The sequence below is a fragment of the Pelecanus crispus genome, chromosome 16, assembly GCF_030463565.1.
Source record: "Pelecanus crispus isolate bPelCri1 chromosome 16, bPelCri1.pri, whole genome shotgun sequence".
Lineage (NCBI taxonomy): Eukaryota > Metazoa > Chordata > Aves > Pelecaniformes > Pelecanidae > Pelecanus > Pelecanus crispus.
The window spans coordinates 4,489,538-4,508,584 of NC_134658.1; the positions used below are offsets into that span (position 1 = coordinate 4,489,538).

Genomic DNA, 19,047 nt, shown 5'->3' on the forward strand with positions numbered 1-19,047 from the left:
GGCATTCGCTATTTAAGTGATGAAGACTGCAAATATTTGACACCACCACTGCTGCGATATGCTTATTAGTATTCACATATGCTGTTGCACCTCCACACCCCTTAAGGGCGTTAGTATTTATTAACAGTACTTATCTTAAGAGAAATATAAGCTCCATGTAGCAAAATGGGCGGCATTTCTCAAACCACCAAAAAAACCCAGAATATGCTTAAAAAATGGCAAGCAGGTCCTGGGATGGAGAATTTCAGAAGCTTTACAAGAAGTTTCAAGATCAAACTTTAAAGTTTTCTAATCCACATTTACAAAAACACCCAAATTTGTTAAGGAGACAGTTCTCAAGTGCCAGCACTTCCTAAACTTTTTCCCCACCTCCCCACAAGAATTACAGTCTAACAAGGTGCAAGGTGGAAATTTAGCGAGTCTCCCAGAGCTGGGGCTCTGCCGGGCTGTCTGTCCTCTGACTGCGAAACTCTTCTTGCAAAGAAACGAAAAAGAAAGCCGCCAGATTTGGTGAAACTTTGAGTTGTCAGGAACAAGCATGTAAAGGATAGGAAAGGCGCTGCAGAAGAGTTGTAGCCACCACCACAGCTATACCTGGCTTCTCTCGGATCTGATCCGCTGGTTTTGGTTCGGGAACCTCAACCACCACCACCTCCTCCTGCTTCTCTTCCTCTATGGCTCTGAACTCAACTTTTTGAGTCGCACGTTTAGCTGAAGAAACGGGGCACATGTTAACGACTGCCCACACAGCAGATGGAAAAAGGCTGAAGACTTCAACGGGGACAGAAGCGTTACATTCACAGGCTGCTCTTTTCCAAGCTCTGACATTTGGGTGCAGGATTGCAGCGGGGATTTCTCTACTCATCTGGGGTCGTAATGGCCTACAGGGCACTGCCAAGGGGCAGCCAACAGCGCCGGTCCCCTCGCCTCCGTGCATTGTGGCCGGGTAACCTCGCACGCCCGGACTGCAGGCAAGCAGGCATTTTGCTTTGCTGTGGTACGCAGCTAAAACCAAGCAGCTCTTTCCCTCCCGGCTCTGAGGCATGAAGCCCAGGCTCGGGGCATCACTAAACCCATGCCAGGAGCAGAGGCAGCCCGGCTGCTGCTGGCCACGGGGCACTGGGGCAGCCCTGCTCCCTCCCGGGTTGCAGCACAACCTCAGGGCTCAAAGCAACGCTGTTCTTGCTCCATCAGGTGCCCTTGGGGCAAAGGGATGCTCCCCTTTTCCTGGATCCTCTTGGTGCAAAGGGATGCTCCCCCTTTCCTGGATCCTCTTGGTGCAAAGGGATGCTCCCCCTTTCCTGGATCCTCTTGGTGCAAAGGGATATTCCCCTTTTCCTGGATCCTCTTGGTGCAAAGAGATGCTCCCCTTTTCCTGGATCCTCTTGGTGCAAAGGGATGCTCCCCCTTTCCTGGATCCTCTTGGTGCAAAGGGATGCTCCCCTCAGCCCTGGATCCTAACTTTACAAGCACGCCATGATCCAGATCAAGGGGAGCAAACTTCGGCACTCCCCCTTCCATGCCTCACCTCTCCTAGCCTGCTGCTATCCGGCTCTTTTAAAAATGTCAGGGACAAGCCCAGCTGATCGATGTGCCACAAACTTCAACATTAGCATCACTTTAACAGACGCTGAAAAGGTTTCAAACAGTTGTGGCAAAAAATCTCCCCCCTCAAGGAGAACTATGTAATTTATGAAGCTACGTTAAACAAAACAAGTCCTACAATAGCTTAATTCCTGATTTGCTAAAAGGAAAACACGTTGAGATTCAATGAGGAAATATCTTTACAGCCAGAACTTTGCCGTAAGCCTTCAGCACCCACCCACACCCTTTTTTGTCAGTCAGTTCTTGCGAGTACTACTATCAGTTTGCATTTTATATCCAGGTCTTGTATTAAACTGAGAAGTAATGCTTTGTTTTTTTTTTTAAGCAGGGAATTTAGGTGGTATTTAAGGAGTATTTCAGCATCCTACTGAATCCAGCCAAGGAGAGGGAAGGGGCACCAGACACTCACCTCCATCGAGGCTCCTGGAGGCTCGCTTACTTGCCGTGCGCTCGAACTGGGGAGCGGGTCGGTCGATCAAGGCACTCGCCTGCCTCGTCTGCGCCTGCGTCCGGCCGCTGTAGCGGAACTTGGAGCCCAGCGCCAGGAACCTGCTCTTTGGGATGGCCTCGGTGGAAGTCAGCCTGAAAACCACACGCACGATTTAAAAATCATACCTCCAGATCTAGGAAGCGGCAGGTAAAGAGAAATTAAAATACAAATTAAAGAAGTCTCTGCACACGCTTGATTAACAAAACAACATACACTAGCAATACGCCCCACATCTACATAAGCTAGAAGACCTCTGCCTTATGTATCTTATGAAGCGGAAGCTGCCTAGAAATTTGTTGCAATGTAAATGCTTAATGTCTCTGCAACCGTTTCACTCCAATTTTGGTGAAACACCAAGGAACACTGAAGGAGTGCTCATTTTCAGCAGCTAATCTGAAGCATCTGTTATTCAAGGCGAGCCTACCATTTAGAAAACCCACCTGAAAAACGTGTGATGTTCAACACATACTTTCCACAGCTTCTTCGCCGCCCGATAACTTGGTAGCTTGAACCCAATTGTACTTTCATACTGTTCTTGCTGTGGAAAATATAAGTTATTTAGGTATACCAAGAAACAAATGTGGCAGGCATCCAGTTCCCAGCCCATCGACCTGTTCTGCTGCAGCACGAACTGCTGGCCTAGCCCAAGAGCAGCTCCACCACTCCATGATGTGCAGGAGGAGCGCGGGTCCGAGAAAAGACAGGGCTTGCCCACAAGCCCGGGCACCTCTCAGGATGCACCAGGATTTGCGGAGGAGCATGCCATGGGTTTTGCAGCCGTTCAGACTCATTCACCTCCCCAGCAAGCTGCCAGCTGTGGGACGGGGGTTGAAAATCGACCTCCCTGCAAGGCTGGGTCACAGCAGTTGAAGCAGGAGGAAGGAGGAGAGGAGTAAAGAGGCAGAACCCCATTGCAGCCTCTCTCCCCACGGTGTTTCCAGCAGCCAGGCTGCTCCGGGGATCTCCCTGTTCACGAGAGGCAGCGTGAGGGCAGCCACCCCCTGCCTGCAGCAGTCTAAGTCAAAAGGTATGCCTCTGTATTTTTTTTAATTTTTTTTTTAAATTTTTTTCTTTAAGTGAGACAAAGAGCCTTTGTCTTGCCCTGTTTCCGAAAAAGGAGTTAGTCCTCTCCCACTCTCAGCTGTGAACTTCCCATCGCTTTCCTCTGGATGCTGGGAATACCACACAGTGCCAGGAGGTGGTGCTGGATGACACGGTGTTCAAATTGTCACCCCCTGTTTTACAGCTTCAGCAAGGTCAGCGGGCTCTACCTGAAGAGCCGAATAAACTTAATACCAGGCCAAGCTCAGAAACCCAACAGAGTGTAAAATGCTCGTTCAGAGAAAAGCCTGCTCCCTCCCCCCACTTTGTTTTAGCGAAGCATACACGTTGGTGATGATCAGAAGGCAATTAAAGACGACACGAGCACAAAGAAGTCAGAACGTACCTCCCCTGGCCGAATCTTAATAAAGAAGCTGCTGCGTTTGTAGGAAATCTTCAGGACTTTGGGCCAAGGGAAGCGATTGATTCTCAGTTTATCTTTGTAAACAAGAAGGCCACTGGAACAGACTCCCAGAGTGATATCCACTCCTTCCAAGTCCTGGGAAAGCAGATGAGGACTTAAACAGTGTCCGAATTACAAATTCCAGGTCGATGTCTGTCCTCCAAATTACCCCTCTGGCCTTCCCCTGAGGCTCTCCGGAATCCAGCTCCCCACCACCCAGACCTCAGCTTCTAGCTCCCTATGCAGTGAGGGCCAGGCTTGCTTTTCCTTCACGTTTCTCCTTGCACCCTCCTCCCTTCTGCAGATCCCTCCTGCGACGCTGTTTGCTCAAAGGGCTGGTCTAGAGTCTACCCTGCGTTTCTCTGAGCGGAGCAGCTCACCTGGCAGGGTCAGAGCCTTATTCTAAGTTCCTCAGAGCAAGGACCTGCCTACATCAGTAGCTTTGTAAAGTTTCCTGTAATATATAAATAATAAGCAATCGGGAAGAATCACTCTTTCAACTCTTGCGACAGTGCTTGAGGCATTTCTGCTGCGTGTCTGTGTTTCTGTACCAGTAGCCAGCTTACTTCCTATTCTTTTAAAACAAGTCTCCTGAAATAGGTGAACTTGCTCCTGCAAAGGAAGAATAACCAAATTACAAAATCCACAGGCAGGTGCACACACGCTGATCCTCACCTTGGCTTGGTGAAGGTCGACTCCATACATAGACAGCTTTTTTGCATTCTCAAGAAATTCCAGGTCTGCTTGGGCTGGAGTCATGGATCTGGGGAAAGAGAGAAAGGGCTCGGTATTCCCACAACTGTTGCTTTTAGGTGGGGACAGATCAGACTTCACGAAACCATTTACTCATTAGATTTTCTTTTACTTCCAACACAAATTTGTGTCCAGATGAAGAACTGCTCTATTGCTCTGAATGCACAGATCTGTGCTTTGGGACATTCGCGTAAAACAGGTGCACCTTATTTCTGCGGAGCTGTACAGGCCCCAGACAGAAAGCAAGCTATCCGGCGAGGAAGTGCAGTACGGGGTCCAAAACTTGAGTCAGTGGAAGAAACAGGAGTTCAGCTGAAGGCAGAGGGTGACAGGTACTGTCCTCCCAGACCTCCTGCCTCCAGACCGCCCCAAACCCAGCGACTGTTCTCCAGACCGAACGCAAGGACAGCTGAGACCACTCGGCAGCGATTCCTACTGGGGCAGACCAGATGAATGAGAGGTTTTCTGGGAACAGATGGTACCCTGCCCGCGGGAGGGGCAACAGCACACAACTTTGCTTAACAGAAACATCCTGGTAATGGAGGCTATTATCAACGTTATTGAAGTGCCCTAGTTAATAAGTTTCTGGTGTACGAGGTACATCTAACAGCTCTGCTGGGAGAGCGTTCGGCTGTATACACTTCATTTTGTCCCCTGCGTTGATGTCTCTCTTACTGAGCGCTCGCATACATCTTGCGTGCCATGCAAATAGAGGTTTTAGCGGTGGGAGACAGGGCAAAGACGACTGTAAGGACAATCCTCTAGGAAAGACCCAGGAGCACTCGCCATCTCCGACACGTGCCTTGCGCTTTGCAAGTAAAGTAGCCGGAGACGGAGCATGGTTTAGCAGAGTGTCCCCACTGAAAACCCTCTGACAGTTTAATGTTCACAGAACACAGACCAGAAATTAAACGGGTGCATATTGCTTTCTCCCTCCTGCATGCACGAGCAGATTAAATATAACTAAGTCCTATACCTTGAAGTATCCTTCTAGTGAAGCCATGAATAATTTGGCAACGTGATCTGCCGCTTCCAGCACAGCTAACGGCCTTTGACTTCAAGTCATGAAGCTTGTCAGTGGCCCCGGACTTATTTTCCCTCATTTCCTCTCCTCTCAGTGCAAATGGAGGGGAATCAATTTAAAGTATTGATTTGCGGGGTTGAGCGAGGTGTTAATTGTAGCTTTGGTCACAGCCGGGGGCACACGTCCGCCCTTCCCTACCACACTCAGGTTATTAGTTCCCATCTGCCTGCGAGAAGGTCTTGTCTTTGCTCTGTTCTCATTATTACTGCGTCATCCAGCAGCTTTTCACAGGTCAAGAGGCTGCCAGTCGAGGGCCTCGGTGTCACCAAGTGGTTTTAGGGGCTTTTTCTTTGCCCCGAAAACCCAAAGGTATCTCTGGGAGGGTGCAGAAGCTGCCGGCCAGCTGCTCTCCACGCCAGCCCTCTGCACTGGCGAGCACACAGCTCCGCACAGCTTCTGCAATCCAAGCACTCAAGAGCACCGTAGTGGTTTAGCCCACCGAAACCAGGACAAGCATCTATGAAAATAAGCTCAAAATAAGATGAGGAAGAGGTTTGGTTGCTGTGACCCTTTAATCTGGTACCAGGGGGACTCCCAGGAGTCCTTCAACCCTACCTGAAGAAGACACGTCTGCCCAGGTGATGGCTGTGCTGGGAAACACGAGGACAGCCTAACTGCAGCTTTACACCTCCCACATCATCTGGAATATTTCCACGTTAGAAAGTGTTGCTCATTAAATGTGGCAGCAGAAAACCCCAAACATGCTGTAGGCTACAGCGTATACACAAAGAGATCTGCTCCAACCAGACTGCAATCCAAAAATTACATAAATCCCAAAGCAAATAGGAAAAAAAGACAAAGGGCAAGATTAAAACAGGGAAACTTTGTAGTTTCACATGAAATAAAACCCACTTTCACAGCTATCCTGTTGAAAAAGAGCACATGTTAATAAACAACTGCAAGACTTTGCATGTGCTTTCTAAAAACATAATTTCTTCTTCACGCAGGAAAAAAGAATTCCAGCTTCTAGAAAGATTTTGTTATAAAGTATTAGAACGTTTTTAAACAGCTGATGTTCTCAGCAGCCAAAGTTCTCAGTAGCTGAAAATTCACACCTTACTGCTAAAGCTTCTGTTGCCAACATATAAAAAATGGTGCAGCAGGAAACCAAAAGCATACAACAGAGGTGGGGAAAATACCAGAAAGCCCCATTATTTCCATTATTTCATGCCGCTGTGCACAAACAAGTCCTCCAGCCGCCGCACCTTACCTGTATGTTTTATGAAGCTCCACCACCTTCTCTTCGAGCTCTTTTGTCTGGTTTGGGGCCAATTTAAATTCACTGATGTAATCTGGGCTGTGTAGATCGGGATCGTAGTCTCCCAGCTCGGACTGGACCGTGTACGAACCCAGCAGAGCCAAAGTCGCAAAGGAACAGGGCAGCCGCCCTGTAACGATGTCTTGTCTAAGCTGAAGACACAAGTAATACCTGGGGAGGAGTGGGGGAAGCAAAATACTATTTACAGAGAGCATAGAGAAACCTAAGGATCAAACAGAATCTTTTTTTTATGCCACTGATAAATGCAGCATGATGCTTCCACCTGTATTTTTAGTTATGGGGTAATATTCCCACAGTAAACAGCGTGGAGGACAGGAGGACTTTACTCTGCAAAGGGAGTAGAGGACACTTACGATCAGAAATTCTTGTTTTTAAATAAAAATGTACTTTTCTACACAAAAACACACGTGCCAGGATTATAAATGATGCTGCTTTACACATGTGGACTTTGGTGAAGAGATGGTGCATCCCACACATCCACTAAAAACAAACAAAAATCCCTCCAAACCGTTAAGACATCTGATTGCCTTGCTGAGGGGTGGAATAAAACCCAAATATTAAAAATTTCTATTCAGTATTCACTGCTTTGCTGAGTGAACTCCCTGGCTGGTAGCAAGGTTCCCAGGTACTTCACCTGGTGATGTCCTCTGTCAGCTGCGCAGGATCTGGTGGATAAAACTTGACGTTGAAGGTAAAATCCCACGGCCCTCCTGCAATTACAGAGAAGAGGTTGAGAAAAAGAAACACACCAAAACAGCTTCATGATAGTCAGTCGTTACAAAAAAGCTGGGGATATCCAGTCTGATCTTCAAAATACGGCCGGCGGATCGTAACACCGATTCTAATACTGCTCGCTCGCACAGCGCTGCTGCTTAGCAGATGGTGTAAGATACGATTTCATTTACAAGAGCTAAGATAGAAGCAGGACAAAACAAAGCAGGGCAGGCAAATCCACGTGAATAAAGCACAACTTGTGGGAAAAATTAAATTCATTGCTAAGAGGCTCAATTACATATTTTTTCACTGATTGAAAAAAAAAGATTCATGAAGAGAGGTCAGGCGTGTGCCATATGTTAATGAATTAGTATTGTTTTATCACTCGACCCAATTTTCAAATTTCTCGTAAGGAGCAGATGTGCTAATTCACTCAGCAGCCTAATGCACTGCGGTCAGGCGGTCAGCCCGCAGTTTAAACTCGGCACAACGTGAGCATCAATCTCTGGAAGAAACAGTGAGGACCCAGACAGGAAGAGCTTTACAAGTCCAGACCTAAATGCTTTAATACAGCTTGTTGCAAACCTCATACAGCAGCACTGTTACAGGCATTAACTGGAGTGAGAATCCACATAATCACACGTAGAATTGGCATTATATGTGGTATGGACAGTCTAGGTGACACAGCTGAAGGGGCTACTCTATTTTTCTTTATAAAAATAATCACGTTTACTTGCAGAAAATAGTCCTGACCATCCCACTAAGCACTCAAAGTAATTTTCATAGTTACAACTCCCCCCTGTCGTGCCCTTTAACACTAGTTCAAAATAATATTTATTTCAGAAAGAGAAGACACCCCTGCGCTTGACTTGCTCGGAGATTTATCGCAATCTCAAACAGGGAGGAGGGGGGGGACGTAACATTCATGGATTTACTTCTTATGCAACACCATAACTGGGATTAAACACAAGGCATGTTGTTTTCACTAGACCCAGCTCAAAACAAGTTATTCCAAGACGACGTTTCAGCTAGCAGAGGTTTCCTACGTATTGCAAGGAGGACGCAGAGACCGACTCCCTACATACGTACAACACATTGGTGTACACGTAACTCATATGTACGTTCAACATTATTCCAGTAAACTCAAATAATTTGCCATTTAACTCATCTCAGGGGACCAGATTCCACAGCTGGTTGCTCATTACTCTTACGAGCTGAATTTTACCTGCACGGCAGAGCAGCTCGTGCCCTTTACACACATCCTGCTGTCGATTCAAAGAGAAGCTGGTGAGAGCAGGAGCTGTTCCCACCTCACAGCCCTGCAGCGTTTCCCTCCTAATCTGTACTTAATGACACACTTTGTTCTGCACCCCCCACCAAAAGCATACGTAAAACTGTATTTCACTTCCGTAAAACAGTATTTCACTTTTGTAAAACAGTATTTCACTTTCGAAGCAGTCAGACTTGCTCCTGAGAGAAAACAAAAGCCTCTAAAATTTATTGGACGCTGCCCTCCTCTTGAACTAATCCAGTGCTGGCAGACCTTAAAATACAATTTTGGAGAGCATCTGGCATTTGCCCTGATACTACTCAAGCCATTTATCATGCCAGTACCCCCTATTTGGACCCCAAAACAGCCTCAGAGTCCATAAAACCTTGCTACAGCATGCAGTTTTGCTCAGGCTCTCCCAATCTCGCTTGAGATTCAAACGGTTCCCACTGACACCTCTTTTCCCATCCTCCAACAGGAAGCAGATCTCCCATTTCAGCATCGCATGGCAGTAAGGACAGCGTGGGTTTGCATGGGGCGAACACACCCCGAGTGATGTTTTCCCAAGGAAATGACACATTTTCCTAAATCTAGAGCATCATTAAGTACTTAAGAAGAAGAGAGAGGATGCACAGGCTGCTTGAACTTGTGCTGATCCCTGCCAGACACCCTCACTCAAACCCGCACCCATCCTTGGGCCCCCTGGATTGCCTGCCAAAGCCACACTTATTTAGGGAAAGGGGAGAAACCACACACACCCGTATGACAAATTCGATCTACTTACCATGAACCTGTTTTTTTATTTCTTTGGCAGGATCCAGCCACGTCTGTAAGAGGATAAAAACATTCACAGTTTAACAGACGTTCCAGAAACACCACAGAAAACTGCAATTCGCTAAAAAGACGGCAAAAAGACAACATGACACGAACGCAGCCATGGAAACTGGAGAGACGGTGCATTTTTCACAACTTTTACTCCAGTCTGTGGTCTCGGTGGGTGCATTTCCAACCTTTCACCCACCAGGTAGTCACAGGGGAGGCACGAGGAACAGGAGGAAAAAAAAGCAGCAGCACATTAGGGCTGCAAGCACATAGCAGCAGCTACGGTTGCAACCGCATCCAGCTACAAGGGGCAATTGTGCAACACATTTTTTTTTCTCCAGCACCTTTGCAAATAGGCAAATAGGATGTTTGCCTTCATTTTAGGCACCCTGTCTCCATGCTTACCCTATTCAGAACAAAGATTGCCAAGACTTTCTATAATTAGCTATGGTTTTTAATGACCTAATCACTGAAATAAGAGTGAAAATATCCAATCGCTGGGGAAGGCTGGAATATTTTACGGGAGCGTGACCTAAACTTTGTATCTTTTAAGTATGACTCAAGTTTCTAGTAATTATCTCAGCTACAAATTTAGAAATATATCCTTTTTTCCCCACCCTCTGTAATTTGGGGTTTTGTGGGATGGTGGTGCAACGTAAGCCTCAAAAAACAACTCCTGCTTTTGCCAGCATGGTCTGAGCAACTCCCGGCACGTCAAGGCTGAGCCTTTCCCTTTGCAGAGGTCAGGGTCTGCCCCGCTGAAGGCGACGGCGCGGCGCTAGCAGCCCTCCTGAAGAGTCTACGTTAAACCACCTTCTTCATTTTCATGAGCCCTGAGCAGGATTTGGATGTCCAGGTCTCCCGAGGTAAAGGAATTAACTTATTGAATCCCCCAAGCTAATCTGTCTTGACCAGAAGGACACGTAACTTCATGGCAGGGAGACAGTGATACTTACATTTAATCTTATCTTTTCATATGCTTGCTCCTCTAACCTATAAAACTGGGGATACGAAATCCATTTGGAAGGTAGACATGCCACTCGCTGTCTTTTTAGGGCCACCGTTTTAAGCAGAGCATCTCTGCGTCCACGCCGGTGCCACGACTGCTCGTTACTGCAGCGGTAGCGCTGGGTTTCGGGCAGCCGAGCCCGCGGTGCAGTCATGCATCCCCGGCACTCGCCCTGCCTGATCCAGCAGACAATGGATCGGGCAGGGCGCGTACAGCAATTAACGGCACTTTCATCCACCCTGTGCCATGAATCAGTGGGAAACAATCCTCCCTTTCAGAGCAGCACCAGCAGCAAGCTCCTTGGTGTTGACCAGCTGCTCTATCCACTGTCACAATCTCCTGTTCCCACTGTCACCCTCCGCTATTCCCATGTGGGAAAACACCCATCCCCAGGAACGTTTATTCCCTAAACACCAAGGTGGAAAATCCCGCATACAACCACAGCTGGGGAAGGGTCTGGAGCACGAGTGCTGTGAGGAGCGGCTGAGGGAGCTGGGGGTGCTCAGCCTGGAGAAGAGGAGGATGAGGGGAGACCTGATCGCTCTACAACTCCCTGAAAGGAGGGGGTAGTGAGGTGGGTGTTGGTCTCTTCTCCCAAGTAGTAAATGATAGGATGAGAGGAAATGGCCTCAAGCTGCATCAGGGGAGGTTTAGATTGGATATGAGGAAAAATTTCTTCACGGAAAGGGTAGTCAAGCATTGGAACAGGCTGCCCAGAGAGGTGGTGGAGTCCCCATCCCTGGAGGTGTTCAAAAAACGGGCAGAGGTGGCACTTTGGGACATGGTTTAGTCTGGTCTACCCTTGATTGGTTTAGTGTGGACTTGGTAGTGTGGGTTAATGGTTGGACTGGATGATCTTCAAGGTCTTTTCCAACCTAAACGATTCAATGATTCTATGATCCTAACCCTTCCCTGTCCAGGAATACAAACGGGCATCTCCGCCTGCTCCGCACAGCTGCGGGTGAGGTGCAGCAGCTCATCTGTTGGTTTCCTACTAAGACCATTTCTACCTGTGAATCAGTAACTCAGTCTCAGGCCTTGTTTGAAGTTACAGCAAGAGAGAGATGGAGCTTCAGATTTCGAAGTTCAATGAAACATAACCAGAAAGATTCCCCAAAAAAACCTAAAAATGGTGTTTTCCCCCATCAGAGCAAACCAGACTTCCAAGCAGCTTACTCTGCACTGGAGCTAGACTCATGCACAGCAGCTTTACCTTCCTCAGCTCCCAGCTCTGGGACATAAATCTGACAAAACTGTCTGGTTTAGGTCCCTCCAGTTAAAAAGCTGCACAGCCCCTTCGCCCATGTCGGCTGGTGGGGAGGGAGGTGCATGCTTTTGCTTTAGGAAGAATCGACGCCAGCGCTCCTGAACGTGAGAAGAGCAAATCCCAGGGGTCTGGGAGATGCAGCAGTGAGCTACCCACAGCACAAGTATGAGAAGTTGAGCTGCTCCAGCTAAACTCTTTTTGCTCTTAATTGGATCTAAAAGTACAGCTATCCCTCCCTCTGCAAGCACAACAAATTCCTCGAGTAAAAAATCCAGGCTATATACATGGAAGCAGATTTCACGTACAAGAAAATAGCAAGACACCAGAGACAGCAAAACAAACCCAAGACAGAGCTCTGCCTGCCTCAAATAGCGATGGGGTGTTCTTTTGCCTGTGTATTAAAAATTCACACTTGCAGTTATGAAGTATTTAATGACAAATGTCTGTCAGCCAGAGTAACCTGGCCCATAAGTGACTGCTGTAGGTGAAGCATGGGAATAGTCAGAAAGTGGACCAACGTAACTGGTCTAAAGGACATCAAAGTGGGTGCTTGATTTCAATTTAGCACACTTTTGGCTAGCTTCATAAAACAGAGCTTGAGTAATTGCTTGAGTTAAAGTGTAACCAAGGGTTTAAAAGATAAGACACTGCTTGAGTCTAACCAAACAAAGACCTTAAACTGAAGCCATATGAGTAAGAGTTTTGGTATGAAGAGTCACGTGTGTTTTTTCGCAGGGCAAAGCCTCGACTCCAAACTGCTCTGGATGGCTCCAACCAAACCTTGCAAAGAGTGACACCAGCACCAGGGCAGCCAGCTTTTACTCCTGCTGACTGCTCAGCCTTACGCCTTTGGTGCGTGACACAGGCTCCAGGATTGTGAAGTTCCCCTGCAGTGTGGTGACATTCAGGCTCATCTTCTACAGCCTAAGAGTAGTTAAGCTATTCCTAAAATCACAATAAAAAGTCCTGCTGCTTTTCTACAGTGAGAAAAACCTTATCTTCCCCTAACTTCTTGAGCTGTAGCTTTACAAATTAATGGCATCATTTTGCAGTAAACTAATACAATGAATTTTCTCCAGGTGAAGACACAAGTTCACGTAGCTTTTTTACTAAAATCCACACTCCTGTAGTCATTTATTCACAATTTCTGCCTCTGTGATACCCTCTTAGTCCTTTTTTGGGGAGGACACCAAAAGGAATTTTAAGAAGAGCTTATGCACCACCTCCTCCCCAGGGAAGACGATCCTTTGAAAGAGCCGAGCCCACCCAGGTGCAGAACACCATGCCACAGCAGCTGCTTACCCTGGAGGTCGGTGTGTCCCATATGGCCAAACCAAAGTAGTCTTCTTCCAGGAGATTGAGGTGGTCGCAGACTTTTTTAAGTAGGTCCTGCCCCTTGGCATGTTTCTGCAAATAGAGAAAAGAAATTCTGTAGGATGGGCTGGGTTTTGCCTGCCCTCGTTCCCAGGAGAGGGGAGAAAGGGAACATAAGCAAACCACACCGTACACTATCAAGACGGGGAAAAAGTCCTGAGTAGCTCAAAATCAGATCTCCTGGCTGTTTCTGAGCAACCACCCCTTATAGAAAAGGGCATCAGGCAAAAAATTCAAACCAGAGAAGCAATGGGAACCGCAGCAGGTCTCTCTGCTACCACCAGCTCCGTGTCTGAAGCCCCCCCAAAGCTGAGCTTCTCAACACAACTCAATGAACACCGAGGATTTTTATGGATTTTCCCTCCCAAAGTACATCTATTGCACTGGTATCTCCCAGCTCCAGGCTGTCATCAAAAGATGTTCAACACAGGGTATGAAACTGTATGGTACGCTACAACCCACTGCTACGGTCCCCCATTTTGGGGACAACCTGGCTCAGCAGGGTCACAAAAGAAACAGCGTCCGAGAACCAAAGACCATTGTTTCCGTTGCCTTTTCATCAGCCCGATCTGCTGACGAAACCCAGCTTCTCCAGTTTTGCCTTATGCACCAAAAGCTGCTTAGCACACAACTTCTTGCTTCCAGAAACTTACTTTGAGCACTCCTATATTCTCTTTTTTTTTTTTCCCAAATCCTGCAGAATTGAACTGGCCCGAGGAACAGATACCCTTTTAGTTCAAAAGCATGAAGGAAAGCATCCCTGAGGCACAAAACTATGATAACCAGAAGCAGCCAATCCTATTGGAGGCTTTGCTAAAAAGAAAGTGCAGTTCCAGTGAGGCAAAATGCCTTACTAACGCGTCGCTTGTGCTCGCACCTCTCCTTTTAGCCATATTTGCATGGCAACTGATCCAAGACCATAGCCTTGTTTTATTCCAGTCCTTCAGCTGTAACGTCCTTAGTGCATACGTTACGACTTTATAGGTAACACAGTCCATGTGTTAGCCTGGATAGTTCTCAAGCAATTGGCACTTAAAGACATAGAGGAATTAAAAACCTTCCATGGCTCTCAATGGGAAAGGATGCAGGAAAGCACTTACTCCTCTTGGATAAAGGCATTTGTGCTGGTCTTTTCCTACACCTTTGCAATTCCTTCCCAATTAAGTCTTAATAAATTCTCAAAATGCAAGAGTAGGATTGTACTGGCATTAAAGCCAAGGGTACTTGTCAAGTCAAGAGGGTCACACCGACACAGCAGCCCCTCCTAATCCTCTCCGCAGTGCCCACCACCACTTTCTGGACCTACAGAAAGAGACTTCTAACACCCTGCTCAAGTCAGGACCAACCACACCACCAGCTCTCCCAGCACCAGTGGCCGTGCAGCCTGCTGGCATTCGAAGGCACTGCCACAGCAAACTCCTGCACAAAGCCACAGCAAGCTGACGCCGGCAGAGATGCTGCCACCAACATTTCGGGGAACAGCTTCTTTTCGGGGGCTGCACGCAAAATCCCCAGCAAAGGCTGGCTGCAGGTGGGGAAGGCGATCGGGGCGGTGATGCTCTGAGCTGATCCCGGGTAGTAAGAGCAGCGACACCGCGACACAAAGGGCTGGCGCTGACCTACTTGCCTGGGATCACCCAAGGTAACTGCTTCACAAGAGCCCTGTGCCCAGATACCCTCTCCTGGCCCATTTAGCCAGCGGGACTGGGGAAAAACAAGCTGATGGAAGTATGCTTGAGTGGTAAGTACCGGATTATTAATATTCTGGACAAGTGCTTCAATACTGAAATAGGGATTTCTGAGAGCTTTTTATTGCCCTGACAGCAAGACGGCCCTGTGAGAGAATGCACAAAATAAAGCAGAAGAAAAGCTCTCAGATGAAAGGGTTTGCAGTGCTGTAAGTCAATGTAATAATTTTAAATTGTTTACAGCAAATATAGTCAACTGCAGGCTAAACACAGCATGTTTTTCTTTACATCCAAGCTCCAGGAGTTACGTTATCCAGCAACCTGATAGGCAAATGGACCTTGGGTGAACAGAAAAGCACAAATCAACTTGACAACCCATTTTATTCAAAGGAAAGGGGCAGAAGATATTTAGACAATCCCAACCTAACACAAAAACCTAAACTCTAGCCTGGGATACAAATGAGAGAGAAGATGAACAGCAAAGAAAGATAACTTTTTTTTTTTTAAAACCTCCTCCCACCTTTACAAAGCAAGGCACCCTCAAAATTGTAGAACAATTGGGGGGTGGGAGGGGGGAAAGATTCCTAGGCACCCAGAGATTTTTACAACACACTAAATAAGTTGTTATAACTTACAGCGAGAGTGTTCTGCAGTAAAGCCTGTCATGTCATTCACTGACAGCAAATTAGGCCCCTACTGAATAGTGTTTGTGGTGATTTTTCAAGGGGAGAAGAAGGGAGAAGGAAAAGAGGAGAAGCACAAACCAACCCCAAAAGTACTTACATCCACAGCACACTCAAAAATGGTGTCATCCAGCAAGACAACTTTGCAGTACATGTTTCTGTGTCTTTTTACTGCTTTCTGGGCAGCTTTCAAATCCTTGTCTGCTTTGGTCTCTGGAGTCTCTTGTTTCGGCTCTGGCTTGGCGCGCTCTTCCTTCGCTTCCCCTCCTTCCTTGCCCCCGAGGTCTCTGCTGTCCAGCTCCTGGTCGTCCCTCCTCTCCTCCTGCGCAGGCTGAAAACCCCACATCACCCAAGTTGCAATTTAGACGTGTCAAGCAAAAAAAAAAAGGTCCCATGAAACAAGCACCGCGTAGGTGCACTGTAGGGCTGGGATCTCACCCCAGAATTAGTTATCTGACTTAAATGTGTAACCCAGGACCTGGAGCAGCAGCTTGGATGAGCAAGGTAAAGACATTAATTTTTAAAGCCCTTCAAGTCGTTCTCAAGTCCTCATTTAATAAAGGATGTAATAAAATAGAAAGAAAAAAGGGTTGATGAGAGAAATCAGGGCTGATTACATCGCGCAAACCTTCATGGTCTTAATGACAGCACCTTTTGGGCTCGTAAGTTTTTCCCCTCGTAGGCAAGACACCCACTGCACCCACTGCACATGCCCCCATGCTCTCACTGCCGCCCGGGGCGCTGGGCTTTGCTCCAGTGCGCTGAGCTCTAGGTATGGCAGCAGTGGTATTAAAAGGGGGGATCAGTGCTGAGATTTCACGTCCGTCTGAGCTGACCAAGCAGCCCTCTGCCACCAGAAAGGGAAGGCAGCCTTCATACCACTCTCCCCTTGCCTACTGAAGCACTTTGCGAGACAGTTTAATTCACTAAAATAGCAGAAAGAGATACAGTTTGGGGACAGGAGGAGGAAGGAAGCTGGGTTTGATTTTTTTTTTCTACTGCCATTTCAGCGGGTTAAATGAGTTCATGGCAGGCTCTGACAAGTGCTGGAAGTGACTCGATGCTGCAGGAGCACGCAGCCGCAGCAGAGGAAGAGCAAAACCCTGTCTTTTCAGCCCATCACATCTCATGAAATCACACCCAGGCACAAGTGCAGGGAGGTATTTAAAAACTGAATAATGCCCAGAAGCTGCTGACTTCTGTTCCAGCAGGGCCGGGACAATCGGGAGCAGGGAATCAGTCAAAGCTCGTAATGCCCGTCGGTCAGCATTTATCAAACAGGCAGCACCTCGCAAATGCTTTCACAGCAGAAATATCTGTCGAGTGTCACAGTTCAAAAAGCCACTGATGTTGATCTAAAATAAGAACTAAAAAAAAAAAAGCACAAATGCTTCGTCTGAAACGAACAGCACATTGTGAAGGAAGGCTGTGGGTGCACACTCACATGCGCTCAGAAGCAGCAAATCAAAGTTAAGCAGAGAAAGAAATCATGCGTTTCGTCTTGAAGACACAATTTCTGGGCTGAAATTGCACAAAAATTTCCACCTCCTCCCCATTCTGCTTATCGCAACCCTCAGAGGTATAAAACACGAGCAGAGATCATCCCATGGTTTTCACAGGCTCAGAAATTTGGGAAACGGAAGAAAAAGGCGTTACCTACTACCTGCTCTACAGCTTTGTAATTTTAAGGAGCTGGATTTACAATTACTGCCTACAGTTGGCAATGCTCTAACTTGTAAAGCATTGCTCCAGAAGTCAGCGTTTGCAGATATGTAGCAGCTCTCTGGAGCCCATTCAAAACATAAGGCAGCAGGGTAAGTAATCCAGATTTTACCACGAATGTGCTATGACTCCAGCAGCACACACGGGCTGGTTGGGCTGTAAGAAAGCCCCATCTCAGGAGAAGGGGCACCCGCCTTTCTTTATCTCCGGGCAGCCGCACTAATAACGGCGGAGCTGCAATTACCCAAGCAGTAAGAGAGGGCATCCAATACCCCCAAATCAATAACCAGCTGCAGCTTTGTGAATGTCTCCTTGTGGGTGTCTCTGCCTCAGTTTCTACCATGCTTTAAAAACTTTAAATTTTGCATGAAAAATGACCCTGGCTGTAAAGAGCAGACATCAGATGGCTACTAGGGAGCTGGGCTCAGCCCACGTGCTGTGCAGAAATCCCTGTCTGCATGATGCATAAGCAGAAAATATTTGTATTTGGCAGGCTCAGCACCAGCCCCGACTGAACAGATGACCAAGTCCTGAAATGCCACGCTTGTGCTCCTTGAAGAAACCCTTTCCCAAATCCACGTCCTCTTGCAATCCCCACCTCACACCACTGACCTGCCTTTATCCTGCACACACCAAGGACATCCCAACGAGCAACCACTCTGTCATGAATTATGAATTGGAACCCTAGTTCTGATGTGACGTCCCATGCCTCAGCAGAGTAAAGAGGTAGCATGGGGCGTTTTAATTTATGCTGTGAAGTGTGAGCACAATTTCAGGAGCCGGTACTTTGCAGGACAGTCTGATACAAGAATGCAAGAGTGGGAAGTAAGCGATGCAACGCAGGGAGCTGACAATAGCCTTTGCAGCATCTCATGAGTTTTTCTGATAGAGCTTACCATCCTAGGATATGAAGTTTTTATAGTTTTGGCTGAAAAGACATGTTTTCAAGCACAGAAGGGAGCATGCCACGTGGAGCAGGGTGTTTTACCTGTGTTTCTGCACTGCTTAAGGAATGAAGATCTAGCGACGGATCGGTTTTGAGCTCAGGCTCAGGAGCTGCAATTGGGGCTTTCACCAGGATGTCTTCATCAGGGCTTGCTCCTAATCCCGGGTCTTTCTGGTCACCTTCCGCCTCTTTAGGAGCATCAGTGTCTTTGTCCTCTTCGGACACCTGAGACTTGGGCCTCCTGAGAAAGGATGAGAAGAGGCGGGAGAGACCCCGGCCCTCGGAGGTGCGGCGCTCCTTCTTGCTCTGCTCCTCGTGCGGGGGCGTATCGCCGTTGGAGGCGTTCTGCTTCTGCCCCGCTGCAGGCTGTCCCTCCGACGTCTGCTGAGCCCCTTCTTCTTCTAGGGAAGCCTCTTGCTGTTGTGTTTCAGCAGCTCCTTCCTCCTCTTTGGCTTGCTGCTGCTCCGAATTGTCAGCATCCGCTGCTAGACTCTTCTCTGTTGTCATGATGATGCTGTAAGAGAGGTGCGAAAGGTCTTAGTTAAGATCTTCCCAATATTTAAGTCTGCATTAAGCTATTCAAACCAAGCCACGAGCACAGACACACCACGTTCCCCAGTCACACCACCCTGTCCTGCCAACTCCAGCCTACAACGTCATTAAGAGCAAGCGAATCATTCATTTTTTAAGGTTTGCTTTGATACAAACATCTCTATCGACATTTGCTCATTCGTCTTCCACCATTTGGATGACGCTGACTCCGAACTGCTAAATGCCCTGGCACCAAGTCTGCAGCCTGACAAGAGCAAATGATTAAAAAATGGAAACAAGATTAGG

General features: G+C 47.5%; 1 protein-coding gene across 7 annotated transcripts in view; it reads right to left on the reverse strand.

Moving 5' to 3' along the window:
• EPB41 (erythrocyte membrane protein band 4.1) overlaps window positions 1–19,047 on the reverse strand; it is a 100,488-nt gene that overhangs the window by 34,644 nt on the left and 46,797 nt on the right. For 6 of the 7 annotated variants that reach the window (XM_075722038.1, XM_075722037.1, XM_075722036.1 and 3 more), the window contains 11 exons: window positions 18,253–18,724; window positions 15,643–15,873; window positions 13,100–13,204; window positions 9,484–9,526; window positions 7,350–7,425; window positions 6,647–6,865; window positions 4,275–4,362; window positions 3,543–3,695; window positions 2,536–2,633; window positions 2,015–2,187; window positions 595–711 (listed from right to left, as the gene is read on the reverse strand). In XM_075722038.1, the coding sequence (XP_075578153.1) occupies window positions 595–711; window positions 2,015–2,187; window positions 2,536–2,633; window positions 3,543–3,695; window positions 4,275–4,362; window positions 6,647–6,865; window positions 7,350–7,425; window positions 9,484–9,526; window positions 13,100–13,204; window positions 15,643–15,873; window positions 18,253–18,717 (1,768 nt within the window). In that variant the 5' untranslated portion in view covers window positions 18,718–18,724. Of the gene's footprint in view, window positions 1–594; window positions 712–2,014; window positions 2,188–2,535; window positions 2,634–3,542; window positions 3,696–4,274; window positions 4,363–6,646; window positions 6,866–7,349; window positions 7,426–9,483; window positions 9,527–13,099; window positions 13,205–15,642; window positions 15,874–18,252; window positions 18,725–19,047 lie in introns of those variants that run through there. The other variant, XM_075722041.1, reaches the window with a different exon arrangement.